This window comes from Orbicella faveolata, unplaced genomic scaffold, assembly GCF_042242905.1.
Source record: "Orbicella faveolata isolate gen_17 unplaced genomic scaffold, um_ofav_v1 contig_13, whole genome shotgun sequence".
Taxonomy (NCBI): Eukaryota; Metazoa; Cnidaria; class Anthozoa; order Scleractinia; family Merulinidae; genus Orbicella; species Orbicella faveolata.
In genome coordinates, this window is record NW_028301540.1 from 2,248,488 (window position 1) to 2,271,465 (window position 22,978).

The following is a 22,978-nucleotide window of genomic DNA, read 5'->3' on the forward strand; positions in this document are numbered from 1 at the left end:
TAATTGCGGTCCGAAACTATTTGTTTTCATGCGGTTTAATATTTTATAACACCGACACTAAGGGATGCGAGCTTTTATCTCATTATTGATGTGCTTATTTGTATTTTGTTTAATTTTTCTTAAAGATGCTGCAAGTTATTTTGCTCTTTGGGGAAATCCTGAGCACCTGTCGAGGTAAGGGGGAAAAAACTGTAAAAGTGTTATCTCAGTTTTTGAGTTGTTTTGTCATCCATTTCCTAACGGATTTTTTTATTAGTAACATTTTTATTGTTTTTTTTTGGGGGGGGGGGGGGGGGCAGCACACTTACTTTGTTTATTTCATTTGTAAAATCTTGACCGAGAAAAAACTAATTTTACCTTTGCAGCGGTTTGTAATAAAGTGAGTTAATATCAATATCGTGACCTTACCGCGTTGTTGCCAAGACAAGCCTCTGGATGTAATTTCTGAAGCTAGTGTGTGCGATCTTTCTATTCTTTAATTCTCACTGAGTTATAAGTTCTCGTTATCATAATCATATTTCTTCGTATAGACAACCTCAACCTACTAAATGCTACCAATATCCATGATTGTATATTGCTGAGAGTTATTAATTACCGTGAGATAGTGCTTTACTGTTTATATTCTGTCATTCAAGTTTAAAGTTACCTTAGCTTTTTAACAATTGTATGACTATTGTTTACTGAATGTACGAGTGGTGGTTTGTCTGCTGTTAAATTTGTAAAAAAAAAAATAATGACAACTCTAATGAAATGATTCATGTTTGGCGGGAACCGCAAACTCGGGTTAGATCAGAAAATTGAGCCACTCAGAAGCTATAATTAACAAAGATAGAAGAAAACGAATAGAAAAATTGTAAGATAGATCATGATTTGCAACTTGATTCTAATTAAGCAAATGTTTCCTGAATAAGATGTGTCACAACGTGGTAGCCTAAACAATTTTTGGAGTGTTTTCTTAAACAGGATAGATAAAATATTTCAACAGTTCTGACAAGAAGTTATGATATGCGTTGTCGAGGGGAAGCACATCGATATTTTTTGCTGGCCTTAAGACGTACCCTTGCACTTCGAAAAAAGAAATCCAGACACTGCTCTCAAATTTGCAACGACCATAAATTTCGTTTCTAACATACTTTTCTAAAGTAAAAAGCAGAAACCTCATTTTCTAGATGCCTATCCAATCATTTTGATTTGCCTTGAATTGCCCTGCCGATATTGGAATACACAAGATAAGTTGTATTCCAACAGAATATTTGTTTCATTGACGTACAGATGGAGTGGTATGTGGTCGATTGAACACGCCCTAAAAATCATACTTTCTAACTTTTCCTTTATTCCTTTCTTCAGCTCTATGAAAAGAGCCCAGATTCCGACTCGATCAATAAGTTGACCAAAAGCTACTTTTCTGAACTCCTTGTTTATAATGTAGGGCTTCCAGATCCTGTGGGGCGCTATCCTTTGAACTCGTCCACTGGAGCAGAGGATACCAGTGGGTTCAATAATCCTGGAAGAGGAATCATTTCCAACGCAAACCCCGCGCCAGGAGTGTATGGCGAAAGAAACGGCGCTTATGCCTTCACTGGAGCACGTTCCCCGCCAAGCTACTTATACCTCAATGCATCAGGTGCCCTAGATACAAGGTAAAAATACACTCAATTGCTAATTATATAAGCGACAATGGGCGATGAAATAAGTTCAGACACTTCTGCACGCAGGAAATTTCAATCTGTTCTACTATCTTCGAAGCATCTAGCAATGATTCGTTCCAATTCCATGTTGTGTAGGGGCTATGGTCTGTGTTTTTCAAAGGGAAGACTGATTGTTTTAGAGAAAGAAACAGAAACAAAACTCCGTGAAACAATTTAAATTGACTGATATTATGATAGCCTTACACAGTGATTTGGAATTTAAAACCGCAACTTTAAAGATCGAGCGTGAAAGCGATTTTAAAAAAAAACAGTCCAAATTTAACAACAACTCGGCTAAAACCAAATTTTGTCGATTAAATTCAAATGAGAACACGTGTTCTGAAGAATTACAAGTCTTTCACATGTAATTCCAATTCAAGTTTCTCCATTCTCTTGCCAGCGATATGGTACGTGACCTTTTAGATGAACAGTTTTAAACTTCTAAGCATCGACCTTTATCCAATCAACCCGAGCTGAATCCTAGCGGTAGCGTCGGGGCAAGATCGTGAATCTCCGCACCCTCTCGGAGCCAATCAGAGAAGAGGCTTTAGAGGGTTCTTCCAGCCCACTCACCGAAAAGTTTGGGTACAACCTTCAAAATAGCAAATGGTTCTGCTAAAATAACTTTGAGTAGATTTGACACTTGCCTGTATAGTAAGTTCTTGTTAGGTCAAAAATAATTCGTTGTCATCAAACTTCTCCTTCGTCTAGATATTCCATTACTTTGCTCGTCTGGGTATATCCTGAAAGAACTCGTGGAGAACTTATTTCCTATTGGAAAGACTCTCACTATGGCGTCGGCATTTCTCTTGAGAACTCTCGTCCAGTGTTTGACATATATTTACGTGATCAAAGCACCAAGTATTCCTTACAGAGTAAAAATAAGCTGCCGTTAAATCAGTGGTACCATATTGCTGGAGCTTATGACAACTATACTGGAGATGCAAGACTTTTCGTTGGTGGAGTCCAAGTGGAGAACATAACGATCACTGGCAGTTTAGAGTTGGAGACGGAGTCTGGTTTATGGCTTGGGTACCTGTTTAAAGGAAAGCTTGCTCAGGTTTGGATCTTCAACGTATCGCTCTCTGTAGATGAGGTAAATGACGTTAAGGACGCCAACAAACCACCGACACCAAGTAAGTTAAAGATGATCTTTTCTTTTAGTTTCATCAGGGGTGTTTTTGTCTAACTTAAACATTACAATCAACCCTGAGTTGGTCATGTGATTTGCTCTATTAATCAGTATTCAAAGCTCCTATCAACAATGCTGGAATAAGGAACCACCTAAAAGCTTTATATTTCAGTCTTTTTCAGTCTTTTTTTTTACCTTTCAGTCTTTTACAATGTTTACTGATATAATATATAGGATATATTAGAAAAAAATTAAAGGCGGTATTAATTACGTTTTTATTCTGTTTGACAATCATTCTCAGGCTTGTCAACAACACCTGCAACATTCACGGCTTCTGCGAGTCCATTATCACAGGTTCCTTCAAATGTTGTCGAATTCAATGAAAGAAGTATACTTCCAATTGCCACTGGTACATTATCCAACCAGTCTGCTACAAGATTGTCCGTTTATCCATCTATTTATAACATTCCAACTGTCAATCAAACGTTGGTGCACCCTACTTTCACTGTCAATCAAACACATTTCCTTTCAAACTCTCCAACTACACCTCTGAATGTGTCAGTAGCAGCGCCGCAGAACATCTCAACGACAGGTCTGGTGCGTACACCGAGCATAAATCCATCAAGTGCTACAGACTCACGATCGTTTCTTGAAAGCAGTGTGAGTCAAGGTAAGAATTGACCCCTTGGGAAAAAAAATTCCACGATGACAATTCACAACAGGTAGACAGATGACGCGAATTAACTGAGAAAATCATCAACTACAGTTTTTTGTCCTCATTCATTTACCATCAAGAAAAATGTGCGGCAATCAATGAGTGAGGTAATATTGAAACTGGAAAAATCCTAAGAGTGCATACAAAAATATATTATAGTTTCGTTTTCATTCAATACTCAAACGTTTGGTTGCGAAACTCTGTTTCAAGGATTAAGAAACTGAATAATTTTTTTTTTCTAATTAAAAGTTTTCTCTTTCTTTTTGAAGCAGGTGGGACTTTAATTTTTCTCATTTTGAAGCTCAGTCCCCCTCATTGTTTAATAATTCAATCGGGAGACACACAGTAGAGGGTGTAGCTGGGGGATTTGGCTCTGATTCAAAACACATGCCGCTATTGTTGCCCCCTCTCTAACTCCCTCTCGATTCAGTCATTTCTCAAGCATTCAATTACGAAGTGCTGCGTTTAAAAAAAATAATTAAATAAATAATATACTGAACAATAAAAACAATCTGACAACCGGAAATTTTAATAAAATCCTTGGTATTGAAAATTATTGCAATTTTTTTCTTCACACTTCGACTATTTGATTTCATTTGCAGCAAATCTTCTCAGATGTTATGCCTGTTTGGGATCAGAAGAAAACTGTAGCGAGGACAAGATATCAACCGACAGCGGTAAACAAATGGTTTGCGGATCAGTTGAAGATCGATGCATTATAGTATACTCACGTGACGAGAACCTGGAACAGTTTAAGATGAACTGCAGTCATCGTGATACCTGCAAGGAAGCAGTAGAGTCCTGTCACGAGGACATGAAGACAAAGAAACTCGAATGCTGTGATGTAACGTGCTGTGACTCTGACTTTTGCAATAAACCAAAACATTCAGGTTTGTCAAGTCAGTTTAATCTAACCAAATGATAGATCGCTCCATGCACACAGGTCGAGTTCGCCACCTCAGCTAACCGACTTTGGCTTGGCAGTGGATAAAAGAACGATGAATAATCTGTATATGCGTGGGAGCGAACTAAGTTGGAGCGATCTAACCATGAAGCAAAGTGACCAGACAACGTCATTAGCAAAACGTTACTAATTTACACAGCTTTCACAAAATTACAAAAAGAAGATGGTTTGAAATTCTGGAAATTTCCATTAACGAATGTTGCATTTTCCAGAATTTCAGGAAAAGAGGTCAATCTCACGAGGTGTACCCAAATTTTCGGAAACCTCCTTTTTGATAAAAGAATGTGTTATTAGGGTGTCTTGTGCCCTTCATGTATTTCGTAACCAATTTGAAGCAATCGCACAGTAATGCATCAAATTTGAGAACTTTTACTGAAAGTTATTATTTGACGGTGTTTAGATGGAAAGTTCTGTCAAAGAAAACCGGACCTCGTGGCTATCATCTATGGCGGTGCCGAAGTAATCCGAGGACAAAACGAAAACATCACGATGAATGCATCACTTTCCTATGACCCGGTTGTTGGACTAGGTAATCACTCCGGGATGAACTTCACCTGGCATTATGGTGAAATCAAAGGGAACTATTCTGGCCTACAGAGAGCAGCAAGCGACTCCTTCACAGGAGTGAACCAATCAACCATTCGATATTCTGGGAGTGATTCTGGACTAGAAGTCACCTTCAATACTACCTCCATGTCTATCAATAAGACATACCTGGTAAACCTGGTCTTGACGAAAGATTATCGCAGTTCGAGCGTTTATCAAATTATTCATTTGGTAAAAGGAGATCCGCCTGAAATATCCCAACGGTAAGGAATTAGTTTTGCTTTTTCAGACTGTTTTTTTCTCCGCATTTCAAATTAGATGAAAGCAAGAGAGCATGAAAGGTAATAGATATACTCGCCGATCAGTATACCTTGTTTGCATGGTAATCCTTCTCAAGTTATTTTTAGACATGGTACCCAGTTCTTCCGCTGATAACGTGACCACTCACTTTGCCTGAATGTTTTCATGGAGGATGCAAATGAGTGTAAGGGCGCTGGTGCTGTCCACGTGATCAAAATCCCCTTCACTGGATTGGCTATTTCTAGACCCTCTAAAAGCGGGTGTGATCCAAAAGGAGTGATTTACCTTTGGAATAAGGACTAAATGGGTAATTTAATCTCTTACCTTTCATTCTCTCTTGGTAGACGCCAAAGATAACGCCACCTATTACTCGTAGTTTTCACTCATGCTGAATTAATTATGACTTGATTTGCCACTTTTATTTTATTGTTATTATCATTTTTAAACTTTAATGATTTGCAAACTGGTGCTTGTGGTCATTCGTGTTCTTTGCTGTTGTTTTAACTACTATCTACTTGACATGGGACGAAATCCATTGGACTTTGGTGTTATGCCCACAAGGCTTACATGCTGTGGTAATGTGACTACCACATGAGGGAAATAAACCATTACCATGAAAAAAGTGGTACTCAGATGATTACGTATTTATAAATTGTCATTACGACTGTGTAAAGTGCTTTCCTGATTGTGAAGAAACAGCGCTATATATGACTAAATTTATTATTGTTATTATTATGATGATGATCATGGTGATCATGATTATGATTATTGATTCGTTTTAAGAAGTAATGAAGCAATATCTCTTTTCATTTGTTTTCTAGTTGTCTAGTAAATTGTGAACCTAAAATCAGTCCATCAGTTAAACTAAGTATCCAGTCACAGTGCCATGGACCCCAGTGTCCGAAGATATCTTCATATCAATGGATACTTTACCAACAATACATATCTTCCACAAATAATGACACTGTTTGGAAGAAAATTCAAGATTTGAACCTTATCACCACTACGCCCCTCGATTCTAGCAGCATTGTAATCAAAGAGGACTCCCTTGAAGGCAGAAAGTACTACCGGTTGGCGCTGTTTGTTCAAACTACGGACGGTCCGTCAGGAATGAGTGCTCACGATATCTCCACTGCATCACCCCCCAAAAGGGGAACATGTTTCATCACTCCGTCAAGGGGAATCGCATTGAAGACTGATTTTAACCTAACCTGTAGTGACTGGAAGAGTGACAGCACTCCCTTGTCTTACCAGTTTCAGTATCAACTTGAGAACGGTCTATACAGCATGATATATCATGGCTTAAACAGTACCGTTATCTCGTGGCTGCAACCCGGAAAACATGCCATAAAGATCATTGTCATAGTAGCTGATAGATACGGTGCTTCTGCTCCAGCAATTAATTTATCTGTACAGGTAGTATATTCATTATGACGTCACATTTAATAAACATTGCGTCAAATTACGAAATCAAGATGTCACAAAATCAACAATTACGTGACATTGCATGTGATTTTCACGTTTTGTAGGTTGAACCATCTCAGCTCTTGAGACCAGAGAACATCTCCAAACTTCTAACAGCAAACAACAGCCTGTTTACTGAAGTAGTAAAAGATGGGGACCTAAGCAAAGTAGTACAGATAGCAAATGCTGTCCTTCAAGTTGTTTTAGAAGATACTTTGATGGATTCAATGAAAAAAGCCAAGGTAGTTAAATTTTCAAAATTAGATCAAGGTCTATAACGATAATTTCAACTTTGCTTTACGCATCAGTTAGCATTTGAGACATCTAATTGATTTGTGATGACGCAAGGTCATTTGATTAGTTAATTGTTTTGCTTTACTCTCTTTAACTCACTTTTATTTTACAGCTCTTCCATAGTGGTAGGGTATGTGGCATCATTAAAAATAATTGAGTTCCATAACCAACGAATCGCACCCCTTTTTTGCACCTCGTTTTGTTTCCGGAAATTGACGAGTTGATTAAGGGACTGAAATCTTCAAAGTCTATTATCGTACAATAATTGAATAAGCGAAGGATTAATGACAGTCATCAAAACAGACTTTTCTCTCTGTCCACTCGGCACAATACACCACATGATATATGCTGAGTCAGATACAGAACATATGCGTATTGATATGCGGAAATATATCCATTGAATTTAGTTTACTTTTCTTTAATAGTTAGTGATATTTTAAATTATAGAAGATTAATCTGTAGTCTTTCGTAATAAGTTGTAGCTTTTATATTAAATTGTTAATGCCTGATGTATTTACCGTGTTTTTAAATAAAGATGATGATGATGAAATTTTCTCATACTCTTCACGCTATTTTTACAGATTCAAGACTTCATCATCGAAAACATTGTCTCACTACAAGTGAACAGTATCCCAGACCTTTTGCAAAGCTCCTCCGTGATAGGGTCTGCTATCCAAGAAACAGAGAAAATGTCTCTCAAGTCACTGGTGAGTGAATATTAAAATGAATACCGAAAACGCCCGCTTATAAGCTTATGGGCGTATAACATATAACTAACAAAAACTACGACTGGTTATTAGTCCTCCCCCCCCCCCCCCCGCCGCCCCCCGATACAAGACCCCCTATAGCTTTTCTTAATTTGAATTCATTTTATTATGATGTTTTAACTGAACCAGGATATGAAATAAAATATTTTGATCAACACACCTATAGCTCCTTTCGAAATGTATTTTTATTATTATTATTATTATTATTATTATTATTCCAATAATAACATGAATTTTTGTTTTCGACTTTGGCCGTGAACATCAAAAAGCATAAAGCCCTCCATTAACAGAAGTTCATAAGCAACTGAGGTTTTCTATGTTAAATAAAAATGTTAAAATGTTAAATTTTGAATGTTTATAGTGGTCGATGCACTTATTAGCTATAACTAGTTAGTTGTCAGGTATGCTGGTTTGCACCATAGGCTAGTATGGAAAATATTTGTAACGGTTATGACAAGCTTTCAAGCCAATCTGAAGAACACGATAATCAATTTTTCTTCAACGCGGAATTCTTGCTTGATTTTTCAACTTAACTGTTGCTTCTGCTTTTTTTAAAGCTACAATAAAGTTGTACACTCCGACATAAAGCAATCCACGTAAAGTTGATAGCAACCCACTTTTAAGAATCTTAAATTGTTATCAAAATCAGGACATTTCCAACCCTCGATCCAAAAAAAATCTGAAAAGTTTGAATCTTTTTCTACGCATCATTTTCATAGGTATCTTCGCTATCTGCCATTAATTCAATGACGTCTCTCTTATGGAGAACCGCCCAGTTGAAAAATGTGGCAGACATATCGCTGATCACTCAATCCGCAGAAAACTTGGCTTCATGTCTTAACAGCTTGCTGAAGGCAGGAGCAGTCATCGCATCAAGAGATTTGGGCTCTGGTTTTCAACAACAGGTATAAACGTTAAACCTCTTACCTAGTAACATCTTGGCAAAACAATCCAGACAGTCAAGTTGCCCTAAAACTTAAACTTTTGCAAAGTTTAAACAGTTTATGTGGCTATGAGATTCAAGTCAGACTAGTCAACATAAATTTTCGAAAATTTAATGTGGCTCTGAAACCCCTCCACGTAATTGTTTGAATGATTATCATAATTCGATAATAAAATATGGGGTAACAGAACTAGTCTTTGAGTTTAAAGGGTGTTTCTGGCAGGTTATACTGTTGCTATGGTAACCTATTGTTCCATAAAGATTACCATTATTGGTTAACCAATGCCTGGCGTTTTTGTGATACCAACATTGTAGCATCAATAGACCATTTTACAGTTGTCTGCTGGGTGACCTGGCCTTTGGATGGCAGCGAGGCTGGAATTGACCTTCCTTTGATACAGACCTCACTGCTTTCGTCACGCAAATGCACCTAGTTAGCATCAGAACAACTTGTTTTACACAACAAAAGCAGTCAGGTTTGTATCAAAACAAGGTCTCCTCCAACCTCGCTGCCATCCAAAGGCCAGGTCACTGAGCAGACAACTGTAAAATGGCCTATTGAAAATGAGTGGTAGTAAGGATCTGTCAAAGTATAGCTGTTGAAAAAGCGCAGGAACCTGTTGCCAGCCACCTCAACTAGAACGGAACCCAACGATATACGACGAAATACGGCGTGTTCTCCTGCGCGTGGCGCGGACTACATGTTTCTTTTTGTCTTCGCGTTCTGATTTGTCTCACTTGTTGTCATTTACCAGATGTGATTCCTTTGATGGTGGGTCTATACAGCGCTTATATCATGTCTTTTTTTCTAATTTTCATATATTTGTTTTTGTTTTTCGTCAGGGTAAAAGTTTAGTCACGACTTCCATGAAAGTCATCAGCCTGGTTGGAGAGGCGGTGTTAACCCTAAGAGTCCCGGATGAGGAAATGATATCAATTGATACAACAGAATTAACCATAACATTAGGTCGCCATAGCCCGGATAAACTTGTAGGATTAAACATTCAAGGAAGAGATGGTAGATTTGTTTTGCCTTTAGAAAAGAAAGCATTGGTTTCTAGAATACAAGGAGCAAGTTTTGTTGATACTCAGGTAGATAAATCGATATTTTTATTTAATATAAGAAGACACGAATACCTTTGTTAGTTCCAATCTAATTTTCGAGATCGTTTACCTGCATCAACAACCAAGAGGGTGGTGGCAGTCCGCCATTTTGGCTGGATAACTATCAAGCTTCAGCCAAATGCTGTGTAATCCATGAAAATTATTTTGTTCCTTTTAATTTGCAGATGCTATCAATCCCATTCAATCCTTACACCTGGGACAGTACTAAGGAAAGAGTCAACTCTGATGTCTTAGCTCTGGACTTAAAAGATGACACACGCAAGCTGATCAGAGTATCGAATCTCTCAAACAACGTCATCGTCGTTACACCATTAAAACCCCAGACGGTCTCCCTTGAAAGTCCGCAGTATTTCACCCAGAATGACAATCTACGTTTTCACGTAATTGATGTTGAGTACGAGAATACCCTGATAATGCTGGAAATCACGCCTACTGAGGCAAATACAAATCTGTTTGTGTATCTGCGATATGGTCAGCGGCCAACCATTCAAGAGCATGACCTCAACGCCACTGTTAACAACAACGGAAGGTGCGTTTGGACACCAACTGCGCATGACAAAAAGGCTAGCAAAACAGAATGTTCGTTCAATCATTTTGCACCCATAGAAACCCTTGCCAAGCGACCAGGGAAGTACTTTCTCGGAGTGAAAAGCCTTAACAGCAGTGTCACGGAAGCATACAAGAGAAAAAAGAGATCGTGTTTTGGAAGTAAACGACAAAAGCGCTCATGCGTCGAAGTTAAGGATCCTCCTCCCACTCCCCCTCAGAGCAAAAATGTAACAGTGGTGCTAGTATACAATTCTAAAACAGATCAAAACTATACTCTGAGAGTAGCCTTGGGGAGCTGTGTCTACTGGTCAGAAGAACGTGAAATGTGGATAACAGACGGGTGTCAGGTAAGTCGTGTGAATTTTGTTTAGATCCAAGATCTTCTAAATTCTTCAGAAGATCTTCGGAATTGTTCAGAAGTCCCCTCAGGTGATTTTAAGTAATCTTAAATTCGACAGGGTTCGGAAGTCTTCGGTAGTTTTGGTACAATTTACACTGGAGTGCATGTATGAATTGAATTCCGTTTATGAACTGATTCAATAATAGGTAGTATTTTTAACTGTATCTAAAACGACCATGATTTAGGTCAAGCAACATGTACAGATCGATATTTCGCTTTCACTCTAAAGTGCGGACTACCGGCCGGGTGTACTCCGACGAATTGATACCATTAGTTTCTTTTACGGCACTTTCACTGAATTTACCTCTGTAATTTTACGCCTCAGAGTTACCGTTCAGATGAGAAACGACAACTGTGAATAAAACTTCAATAATCCTCGCAATGGTTTTTTATTATTTTTGTACAGGTCTTATCAACGACTTTAAATGGATTTATCAACTGTTCTTGCAATCATCTGACCTCATTTGGTGGAGGTCTGTTAGTTGAACCGAATCCCATCGATTTCGACAAAGTCCTGGTGGAGTTCAAGAATATTGGAGAAACTGGAAATGTTGCAGTTATTGTGACGGTGGCTGTAGTCCTCCTGTGTTATATTGTGGTTCTTGTTATCGTCCGAAGAGCGGATGCAGAAGACACTCGAAATGTACGTACCAGTAATAAATTTAACTCCTCATCCCTTTCGTTAACTAGAAATCTAAAATCTTATCGAGTCATGGGGCCTCATCAGAAAAACCTGAGCTTACTGAAAGTTCTCTGTAGAATTAACGGGCTGAGAGTGCCAATAATAAGATTCTTACATACATACATACATACATACATACATACATACATACATACATACATACATACATACATACATACTTTATTGACTTTCCCTTTAGAGGCTTTTCAAAGACAATACAATAATAATTTAAAACTACTTAAAAACTCTTTAAAACTACTTAAACAAAGTTAACCAACAATGGCCAATGCCCTCTTTGAGATACGGCTGTAGAATATCATGGTAGTCACTTGTATTCATCAAAACAAATATCTAATCCAAGATGATGAATACAACTACCATGATTCCCTGCAGGTGCATCTCATAGAGGGAATTGGGAATTCACAGTTGTGAGCAAGAGAGCATGAAGGTAAGAGAGTTCACATTCCATGTAGGCCTGATTCCCAACGTAATCCTTCCCAGGTTATTTCGGGTAATATCACCATGTGTATTGAGTGGACTTTTTCATGCAGGAAGAAAATGCGTGTGGAAATGCATGGGCTTTCCACATAGGCAAACTCCACGTCACAGGACTGGCTATTTATAGACACTCTTTTTGTCGTATTTTATTGTTCCTAGGCTTAAAAACGCGTTTTAAAGCAGTTTGACACTATCGTTTTACACCTAAGTGGTTTAAAGCGATTCAAGCGTCGAGGTTGTTTTCGTTTCTTCTTGGTGTTACTTTGTCATTTTTGTACGCGCGACTAATACTGACGTCTGGCAGGCAATCGTAGCGCTCGCTACTGAGTCTTGCAAAAACGGTAGTAAGTCACCTTAAATTCCCTAACAGACTGGCCCAGCCCGTTTAAATGTCTTGATATCTACCATTTTCATTATTTCCAGAACTGTTCGCCAGTGCAGTTACCAGCTCCTTCAAACAACTCACACGAATATGAGATAATAATAACTACAGGCGTGTGGAGAAATTCAGGTACAACAGCTAAGGTTGGCATGGAGATATGCGGTACTGAAGAAAACACTGGAATTATTCAGCTCAACTTAGACGAGCCTGGCGTGGATAATTTTCTTTTTAATCGGGGAAACACGGATGTCTTTGTTCTGAGAGTTGAGAAGGCGCTCGGAGCGATTCAAGGAATGCGGATCGGTCATGACAACTCCGGTGAGAGCCCTTCCTGGTTTCTAGAAGAAATCATAGTTGTGGACAAACAGTCTAATCAACTGTACTCATTTACCAGCAGCCAGTGGTTTGCTCTCGAGCGAGGAGACGGTCGAATTGAGCGCTCGCTGGAGCTTGTACCAAATCAATTGGATTTTAGCCGTGAAGTTGTAAAACGTTGGTGTAAAGGGCTCACGGAAACGCACATTTGGGTTTCTGTTATAGCAAAGCCAAAGAGAAGCCGTTTTACGAGAGTACAGCGGGCGTCTTGCTGTGTTTCAGTGTTGCTAACAGCTATGCTCGCTAACGCGATGTTCTATGAGCTTAATGGTAAATCTGAGCAAGTTATTCAGATAGGACCGCTGAAATTCTCTTGGAGGCAAGTGATCATTGGTATTGAAAGCGCGCTTCTCGTGGCACCAATTAACATCCTGATAGTATTCTTGTTTCAAAAAGGTACTGAGAAGATTCGGAGTGAATCCACATGTCGTTCTAAAGATAAGTTGCTTATTTACCTCACCTGGTTCTTTTTGTTTTGTTCTTGTGCTGTTTCTGCCACGTTTACCATCTTCTACAGTTTGATTTGGGGAAAGAGCATCAGCGAGCAGTGGTTATCTTCGATGTTTATATCATTCACGCAAGATGTGACAATTACAGAACCTGTTAAGGTATTTTTTACAGCCCTGTTCCTGGCAGCAATTCTCAAAAGGAAGAAGAGTAGACATGAAGGATACATAGACCTTGAAGAGGCAAAAACAAAGCCTTCAAAAGACAGATTGTGGACGATGAAGTTATCTGAAGTGGAAAAAATGAGAAAACGCGAAGTCAGGAAGCAGAACCTGTCGCGGTTTTTCTTGGAACTTTTTATTTACCTCACTTTCGTTTTCCTACTAATGGTGGTATGTTATGGCAGCCGGAATGACCACCGATATCAGATGACAAGGTCTATTCGAGATGGGCTGCCGCACTTTGACAAGGTGAGTACAGTCTACCATGTATTAGTATCACCCAACTAGTCGACTAATGCAAATCCTGCATTTTAATTGGCTACGCTACCAGAGGACTATTAGTAATAGTCCTCGAGTAGCGAAATTGAATAGATGGTGTTGAATAGATGGTGTTGTGAACTTGGATTCACGGTGTGTCGAGCGCGACGTTTTCTTTCGTTTTATTCCTAAATAAATATTTCTTCAACTTGCATTTGCTAACTTTATTATTGCCTTTTCTGTTCGACTAGTTGGGTGATACTAAAACAATTAGACCCTTCGCCCTCAAGGGTACGGGTCTAATTGTTAAATAATTTTAATTGATTTAACTGTTAACTAAGTTATCTCGAGAGTGGTTTTAATTTTGCGCCTTTTTGCCAAGATCTTTGAATAAACAATTTATAATAATGCAGAAGTTGATTTTACCAATAAGGAGAACCGTGCATATTGTTTCTCAACCAATCATATTTCAAGCATATACGTCCCGGCCATCGGCTCCAGTATTAAATCCTGAGTTCTGATTGGTTTCTTAAGCTCTGTTGACGCCGTGTTCTGACTGCCTATGATCGAAAGTGATTGTGTTTGTTTCTGCTGTAGGCTTCCCAGTCACTTCAATTGATTTAATCCACTGAAATGCCATAATAATCCAAAACAAAAATGTTACATACGTTTAACCAATTAGGATCAAAATCAAGGCTAATTGCACATCTTTTACAACCAACGTGCAATCGGCAAAGTGAAAAAATGAAATGATGTAGTCATTAAATGGATGAGAAATGGATGAGAAAAAGAGTACTATATGTGATGGTAATAGGACTGAGTGGAGTCCAATTCCGTCTGTTATCATAAGAGTGATGACAAAATCGGACGACCGCGCAGCGGGAGTCCGATTTGTTTATCACGAGTATGATTACAGACCGAATTGGACGACACGAAGTCTTATTACCAATTAATCATAAAAATTACAATTTCCGAGAAAAGAAGACTAGCCAAGTTATGAAAGAGAGGGGAAATTTGCATTAAAATACCTACGAAGGAGATATAAACATTCCAAGGCCACCACGCCTCCTACCGACAATTAGGCCCCAAAAACGCAAAAGCGCACGCACGCACGCACGTAACTACAACTCTGAATGTGATTGGTTGATTTAAACTACAACTTTGAATGTGATTGGCTTATTGAATTGTCCGATAACAAACTGTCCAATATCAAACTGTCCGATAACAACTTGGCAAGTGAATTAGTGGAAAATAGGAGTTTTTTAAACCAATCACAATCGAGGAAATTGTAATTTTTATGATTAAGTTTGTAATCAGAAAATGCACGAGCATTTCCGAACGCCCCGAAAGTAATCGCAACTATCGTCATACCGTGACCTTATGCCTCTTTTTTAACGCCAGGTTCTAAAGAACGCCAAATACTGGAACTGGTTAGATGACGTTTTTATGCCAGGTGTTTTTGCTGGAAGATGGTACAACGGACAGCAAGAAAATCAAACAGTGTACATTGGTAATAAGCGCTCTATTCTTGGTGGGATGGCTCGAGCAAGGCAACTAAGAGTTCAACCGAGTAAGTTTCATTTACAGTGACATATAGTACATGTTTTGATTACCGTGTAATTCTAAATTGATTGGAGTGGAAACCCTTGCTTAGGGAAATGCTTAAAAATAATTACAACTTGTTTTCCCTTAAACATTTAACGACACACTAAATCGAAGTTTCGTGTTTCATCGCAAAGGATTCTGAGAGATCATGATCGGATCGAAAGTATTCGATCCCTTGATCTTCTGAACGCCTTTCACTACATCTTTTCGTGCTCGAAAAAAAAAAAAAAATAAGTAAGTACATAAATAAATAAATTAATTAATTAATTAATTACAATATTTAGAGAGGAAGCCACATCAGCCTTGGCTGGTTCTCATAAGGGTGCTCTATCATGGTTGAACTGGAATTTGGAGTGTTAGTTTTTGTGGAGGGAGGAAAACCCAAGAACCCAGGGAAAAACCCTCAGAGGAGGCGAGAACCAACAATGAACTTAACCCACCTATGGTACCGGGCCGGAATCCAACCAGGGCAACATTGGTGGGAGGCTCTCACCACTGCACCATTTCTGCTCCCCTAGCACGAAATAAATCTATTTTTCTTTAGAGTGATGTTAAGATTTAGAAACACTCGTGGAAGGCTTGAATACCTCGAAACAGGTGTGCGTTGGCATTTCCAAAACATTCTCAGTTTAAACTTACTCTCGTGGTACTAGAAGTTGCTTGGATAACCCGTGCGACCTGATTAGTCAATAGCGACCAACTTTTGTATAGCAAAGCACACAAAAAATGATACACTACTTACTCAAAACGAATGGAATCAATGAAACAAAAACACTGATCGGATGACATGAATGTGCTGCGGAACCCAATACAGCATAGTCAGAATGTGCTATTTGTATCTATTCTGATACCGAATGTAAGCAATAATTATTGATCCCATCATTACATATATATGGGTTTACCGGCGCAATAAACCCACGCGGGATTTTGGGGGAACACGAGAACAGCTTGTAAATAACGAGCACGTATTTTTATCTCGATTTCATATCAAATTATCTTACTAACTTTTTTTCCTAAAATTTGCAGCCTCGTGCGACCTCGTGGATTTCATGAAGAGAATGTTTCCAGTTTGTTATGATGGATACTCGGAAGCAAACGAAGATAAGACAGCCTACAATAAACCGGGATGGAAGCCTATCGATAACTCTACGACTCATCACGAACTACTCCGACTTTGCCCGAAGCCCTGGCGGTACCAAGATGCTGGTGTTAGTGACACGGTGCCCAAGTGGGGACAATTCTCATTTTACCCCGGAGGAGGATTTGTGGCTGACTTAGGATACGAGAACGCAACAGGTTTTAGCATCATTGAGAATTTAAAAACTAATGACTGGCTGGACAGACAAACCAGAGCTGTTATTGTGGAGTTTTCCGCGTTCAACCCGTCAGTAAATATTTTAGGTATTGGGACGTATTTTTACGAGGTTGAGGCTTCGGGATACACTGCACCTTTCACGAGAATTGATGTTATCTCTTTGTACTCCACTGAATCCGCTTCGCAGCAATTTTATTCGATCTGTGTTCTTCTATTTATCATCTTCGTGCTGTGGTACCTTGGGCGAGAGGGTTACAAGCTTTACAAGCAGGGTTTCCGGTATTTTAAATCCTTCTGGAACTTGGTAGAACTATGTCAAGTGTTTTTCTCAGTGCTAGCGGTGGTTATGTATATCGTGCAATCGGACAGAGTCACATCAGCAATCAGGAAATTACAAGAAAACGTTTACGCGAATGTAAGTTTCCAAGAAGCTATTGCGTGGCTTGAAGCTGAGAATGCTGTTTTGGGGATTCTCACTTTTATCGTTACTGCAAAACTTTTACGACTTATTCGATTTAATCAGCATGTTGTGGAGTTTTCCAAAACATTGGAGACATTAGCGCGTCTTCTTTCATCTTTTGTTGTTGTGTTATTGATTTTCTTCCTTGCTTTCTTACACTTCGGTATTCTGATTTTTGGAAAAGGAGCTGAGTACTACTCGTCGGTTCTAAAAGCAACGTATTTTCAACTCGAGTTAACTTTAGGTCGAGTGAAAGCGAGACCTATTAACGACTTAGCAGAGGCCAACGATACCTTTGGCAGGATCTTTGCTGCCTTACTGTTGCTAAGTCTAACCATACTTTCAATGAACTTCTTTATCGCTCTAATGAACGACGCCCTGTTGGAGGCAAAGAACGCCATTAATGAAAATAAACTATTCGAGCTCGTCGATGAATGCGATTGGAAGAGTACACAAGAGCGCAAGGTTCTTTTTGATGCAATTAGTAATGGTATACACGAAATGAAAGTCAATGAATCATCAGCCAGGTCGAGTGAAACAGAGATTAAAACTCCAGAACTGAATTCCAGGAACGGTACGGCGATTAACTTTGATTTAATCAGCCAAGCAATTAAAAACGCCAGAAAACAAATTATCCAGATATCAGGAAATGAGAAACCAAGCAGCACAAGAAGAGAGTCGTTCTTTGATAAAGCCAGTAATATTGTTGGACACCTGAAACAAGCAAACTATGACAATCAGAACCATAATAAGAAGGAACGTAAAGTACGATTCAGAAACGATGTCATTAAATCTCAACTTAGGAGATTACAGAAGACCAAGAAAGATCTGTTTAAACATTTGGACGGCATAGTCCAAGGGTACTGCGAAGAAGAAGAGAAATTCCATTTGTTGTGTCAGGAGATAGGTGTTTATACTTCCGCAGACTCCATGACAAACGTTACAGGAACTGTAAATGAATCATTCGCTTGAGCTATATGTTTTTGCCTTTTTACTACATCAACAAAATAGATTAGACGATTATTAAAAGAATACCAAACGAATGGCGAGCTCAACATTTAGCTTACAGCAACAACACACGCTTTATTACCCATTTTATTACCCTTTTCTCCCATTTCGTTCTCGACTATTATTGTTAAGTCGCTCTACTCTCTTATGTCAGCCATGTTTCGCTACTTAATTTCTACATTATGTGTTATGTATACAGTCGAACTTCTATTAAGAGTCCACCTGTTAAGGGCCACCCCTTGTTAAACGGCCAGTTATCAGTCTCGCAATTATTGCGCGTAAAATAATGCAAATAAAACCCTTATTAACCAGCCACCCCTATTAAGCGGTTGCGGTCACCTTTTGGTCGTCCCGATGAGGGTTTTCCTATTGTCAGCTTTACCCCTATTAACAGCCACTCAAAATTTAATGCACGTTAATTAACTTTGTTTTGGAAAAGGCGATGGCGGATAAGAATCCGAAATAGAAGGTGACAAGTGAGAAAAACATTCAAACACACTTTTATCATGATTGTTTTTAAGTGATTCCATGTTCACTAGAAATTAACCCGCTGGCGAAAAATATTAAAGGTAAACAAACCCCATTAAACGGCACCTCCCATTTTTCCAAGGGTGGCCGCCTAATAGGGGTTCGACTGTATATATTAATAAAGTTACCGTTACTGTTACTGTCAGCCGAAATAGAAAAAAACTCTTGGTTACGAAAAACGATGATTAGAACAGAAAATTAGGTCAATTTAACCAGAATGACTTAAAAGCTAATCGAGCTGAGTGAAATTAAATAGTATACTTTGAGAAAAAAAATTCCTTGCAACACATTACCAAAAGTTTAAGGGTTGGAAGCCAGTAATGCACATGTAGAGCTTTGATGTACAGCAAAAATATCAAATGTTGGCATGTACGTTAGCTATAGAACTGCAGTAATGCATATCTCTTTTATAAATAAATATGTTTCCATACGGTTAGCACAAGTTTTCTTTATATATGTGAAGCTAGACCAGCTGTTTTCCAGGGGAGGGTGAGGAGGACTCGCATGTTAATTGGGCCAGGATGTTTGTATCCTGACATAGCTAAGCCTTATTTTATCCCTTAAAGATTCCATTCTAAGCAACCACAGAAACAAGAGCTATTCTAGTATACTAAAGGCAGTGTTATGGTTATGAAATGTTTTACTTAAGAAAGAAAATTCATTAACATTTCGTCCCAGATCTATGAACAACATCAAAACATTATCACGGACTTTTGAATTGTTTATTTCGTCGTTTAAAACTCTAAAAGATTCCTTTAAAATAAATCAAATATTCAAGTTCAGTCTGGAACACCCTAAATGAAACTAAAATCCAAGGGATACGGCGAGTATCCCCACCCCTTTCATATAGAAGTCCCCCCGGGAGGTGGACACATGTATGCCGTCCCCTTAACTTTGTCTTGGCTTTCACAACTGTTTTGAAATTGTTGAACTTTACCGTTGAATTAATGCAAGTAACTAAGTCATCTATGTAATATATGTGTAAGTAGTTCTGGTTATTTACCCACGGAGCATCGAGGAGTTCTTAGGAATTCTTTATTAAGGAAACGTGCTTAGAGACTGAATTGGAATTTGCAGTTTCGGATTTTGTAGATGTAGTAAAATTAGATAACTCTGAGAAAACCCTCGAACAAGGATGAGAGCCAACTTCATACTTGTAGTCCAGATAACTAACTGGTTTAACATAACCCTGTAATTATGTCCTACTCAGTATTAAAAAAACAACAACAACAAAATTGCCTCAAATGATTTTTTTACGCTCTGTGAAATCGCACGTTTTTAAAATGTGTTCTGTCCGTATTGTTGGGCGCAACATGTTGCGCGCGTTTTGCCACCCTGTTGCGACGTGGTTGAATGTTGTTGGCTCAAATTTGACTATTTTCAAACTTGAGCCACTTTTTAAAACACCCAACATATCGCAACACGTCGCAACAGGGTGGCCAAACGTACGCAACATGTTGCGCCCAACAATGTTGCGATATGTTGCGTTGAAGATGTTGCGATCGTTTGGCCGGGTCCGTATGGGGTTAACTCTTTGTGACGACACCGAATACTGATCCAAGCATATCGTTGTAGAGGAAATCTGAAAATTTGTATTTTTTGCGCCAGATTTATTTCTTTCTCCTTTCATGAGGCGTTTCTCTCTCATATTTTTTTATTACTGCATGTTCAGTACACGGCTTCGCCCCGGGAAAATCTTCCAGACTTTAGAGTGACCTACGAGTAGTGTTCCTTACATGTCTGAGGAAAAAATGTACCAAATCGCGTTTCCCGTACGTGTCGTTATAATTCATCAATATTTGGCGATGCAAAACTGACCTTTACGCTATTACACTTACTAAATTGTACCCTTGACGCCTAAGATCGAGGCTCAAATTCGTCAACGTTAATATTGAAATAGCTGTATTTGTTTAGCTAAATATCACCGTTAATTACTGCGCCATCGTAATTCTTGACTTGACAATTAGGAAGCTGGTTATTTCACACAGAGCGAGAAAATCCATTGATTTTCTATTCAGGGCGGAAAAACGTACTGCGCAGCTTTCTGTGCATCCCTAGCCCTACTTGCGGGCTCAAGTAGTAATGCAAGCTGCATGGTTTCGCAATGGTTGCAAAAAGCGGCGGATGTCATTCGGATCATTTATTTATACTTGGGCAAGCATGAATTGTTTTCGGCATTTCACTGTTAAGAAACAAGCCTCCCCCTGCCTGCTGAGAGGCTCTCTTGCTTATATATTCAGTCAGTTGCTTATATGAATGCAATATGTAAAGAGTGTTTGTGGGGAAAAAATGTGTCTTCGCACCGAAATTTCTTGTAGAGATCGTTTACGCGTGACGTCATCACTTTCTGAAATCCAAAACTAAAGAGCCACCAAAGTTTTTATCCTCATCAGGCATAAGGGGCGATACATCTGTATTTGTTTAAATTTTACAGCTCAATAGCGTGTTTCGTTTGGAAACCAGAGCATTTTGAATTTCAGGGTTATGGAGGTGCGTGACACAAGACTACGATCGAGTTTGCTGAAAAATATATACTTATCTCATGATTTTGAGCCTTTTTAGAAGTTAGTATATTAGGATAAGTGCTTGTGTAAATGCTTGTTTGTTCAGTACTGGTAATCAGTTGCCTAGATAGCCAAAGTAAGGTCCAGATGTTTACACTATTTTCCGGCTGTCACATTGGTGTACCACGGATGTACACCAACATGGCGTTTTCATACTGGGCTTTGTAAATTTCTGTGAAACGTTTCGATGAATATCTGAAGTTTGGAGAAACGCACAGGCCTAAAACTTAGAAAAGTGTTTTATTCAGTTATCTTCTATAGCATCACAATTTCTTAGGTTTTTCCACTAGATGGTTTTCGATTTACTTTTTTATTGCGTGAAAGAGAAAACCATCCATACCGCGGAAAAATAAAGGGCTTTAGGTTGATTTTGTCCGAAAAAAATTGATCCCCTACGAAAACAATACACCAGCTTTTCACTAGTGACGTTAAAATGTTCCTTGTTACCTGGAAAATTGCAAAAGATCGACGAAATAGACCTTTTTAGCTTGGGCGGTTTGTTGTCCCATTTTAGGTCATGTGATGATACTCTTGAATTCTTGCTTTCAAATTTTCAAATAGTCGCATGTGTATGAATGAATAATTTCATGATGGATAAAAGAACAATTCTCTAGAGAATATCACGTGGTCTGTAATGGGAAAACAAACCGCCCAAGCTAAAAACGTGTATTCCCGCCATTTTTTTTTCAAACCGGAAGACTGCTGCGCAGCCAAAACTCGCGCATGCTTATTACGTTTTCCGCTCTGAATTCTAACTGGTGTTTCTTTTCCTTTTGACGCATTTGCTTACCTGGGTACAAGGAAATGAAACAACGACTTCGTACTGTCTCGATTCCAAAGAGTGGAAACAGTTACAGTACAATATTAGTATGACATTACTAAAAGCTTATTTAAAATGTTAAATGATTTAATTAACTCTCTATAACACGTTCTTCACCGAGCCAGAATAAACGCTTTTACCCTTTTCAACGCCCGGGTATGAATTTATATTCGGGAACTTCCATGGAGAACTTAATTCTTAGGGGAGGTGGGAGGGTGAATTTCCGAAATGCGAATCTTTCACCTCAAAATTCCGAAAATTCCGCGAGGAAAATACATTGGAACAGGAATTCTCAGTAAGAAAATTTTCAAAGTTTGGGTATACCTCGCGAGGGTGTAATCTTTTCCGCAACTTTAGGAAATCCCTCTTCCATTCGCCGATAGAAATTTCCTCAAATTCAACCGGAATTTTTAGTCAAATAAAAAAGCGCACGAGGTTTTTGTTGCATGAAGCGAGAAGAGAACTTCTGATCCAGGATGGGAAGCTAGTCGAGAGTCGGTTAACCCCAACTGGGATTTAATTTGCCGATACCCATTTACTCTCCTGGGTGGAGAGAAGCACCGTGAGTAAGAACACAGCACAACGGCCCCAGCCACGGCTCCAACCCAGACTCCTCGATCCAGCGTCCACCAACCATGCGGTCACTTTGTCTTCATACAAATTGAGCCAAGAATTACAAACTGCGATGATTATTACAAAGTGTGACAACACACCATTTTTAGATCATTTGAATGTCCGGGTTCCAGACCCAAAAAGTTTTGTCTCCTGCTCCTCTTAAGGTATCAGCTAATCCACCGGGGCCGTCTGCGCGCGGATCGTTCTAGCGTTCTTTGTTTCAACACAAACCCCTATAAACCTTATATTTTTTGAAAGCTGAATAATCATGATTACAGCTAATTCCCCTTAAGAGGTATAAAACTTTAATGCG

General features: G+C 38.9%; 1 protein-coding gene across 1 annotated transcript; it reads left to right on the plus strand.

Moving 5' to 3' along the window:
* The first annotated feature begins 750 nt into the window (after nucleotides 1-750).
* Nucleotides 751-18,173, plus strand: LOC110057035 (polycystin family receptor for egg jelly-like). The gene is made up of 16 exons (XM_089283928.1): nucleotides 751-783; nucleotides 1,348-1,640; nucleotides 2,400-2,824; nucleotides 3,122-3,490; nucleotides 4,138-4,425; nucleotides 4,900-5,308; nucleotides 6,167-6,761; nucleotides 6,875-7,051; nucleotides 7,685-7,810; nucleotides 8,590-8,775; nucleotides 9,657-9,905; nucleotides 10,103-10,834; nucleotides 11,294-11,530; nucleotides 12,491-13,741; nucleotides 15,152-15,320; nucleotides 16,382-18,173. Exons 1-16 carry the CDS (start codon nucleotides 751-753, stop codon nucleotides 18,100-18,102), a joined length of 7,260 nt encoding a protein of 2,419 aa, XP_089140054.1. The 3' UTR covers nucleotides 18,103-18,173.
* The last annotated feature ends 4,805 nt before the right edge of the window (nucleotides 18,174-22,978 follow it).

Excerpts from the sequence above, each read along its gene's own strand:
- LOC110057035 (XM_089283928.1), top strand. The coding sequence starts at position 751 with ATGATTCATGTTTGGCGGGAACCGCAAACTCGG. Across the intron at positions 4,426-4,899 it reads CAATAAACCAAAACATTCAG|ATGGAAAGTTCTGTCAAAGA; the intron begins GTTTGTCAAGTC and ends GACGGTGTTTAG. Across the intron at positions 13,742-15,151 it reads GGCTGCCGCACTTTGACAAG|GTTCTAAAGAACGCCAAATA; the intron begins GTGAGTACAGTC and ends TTTTAACGCCAG.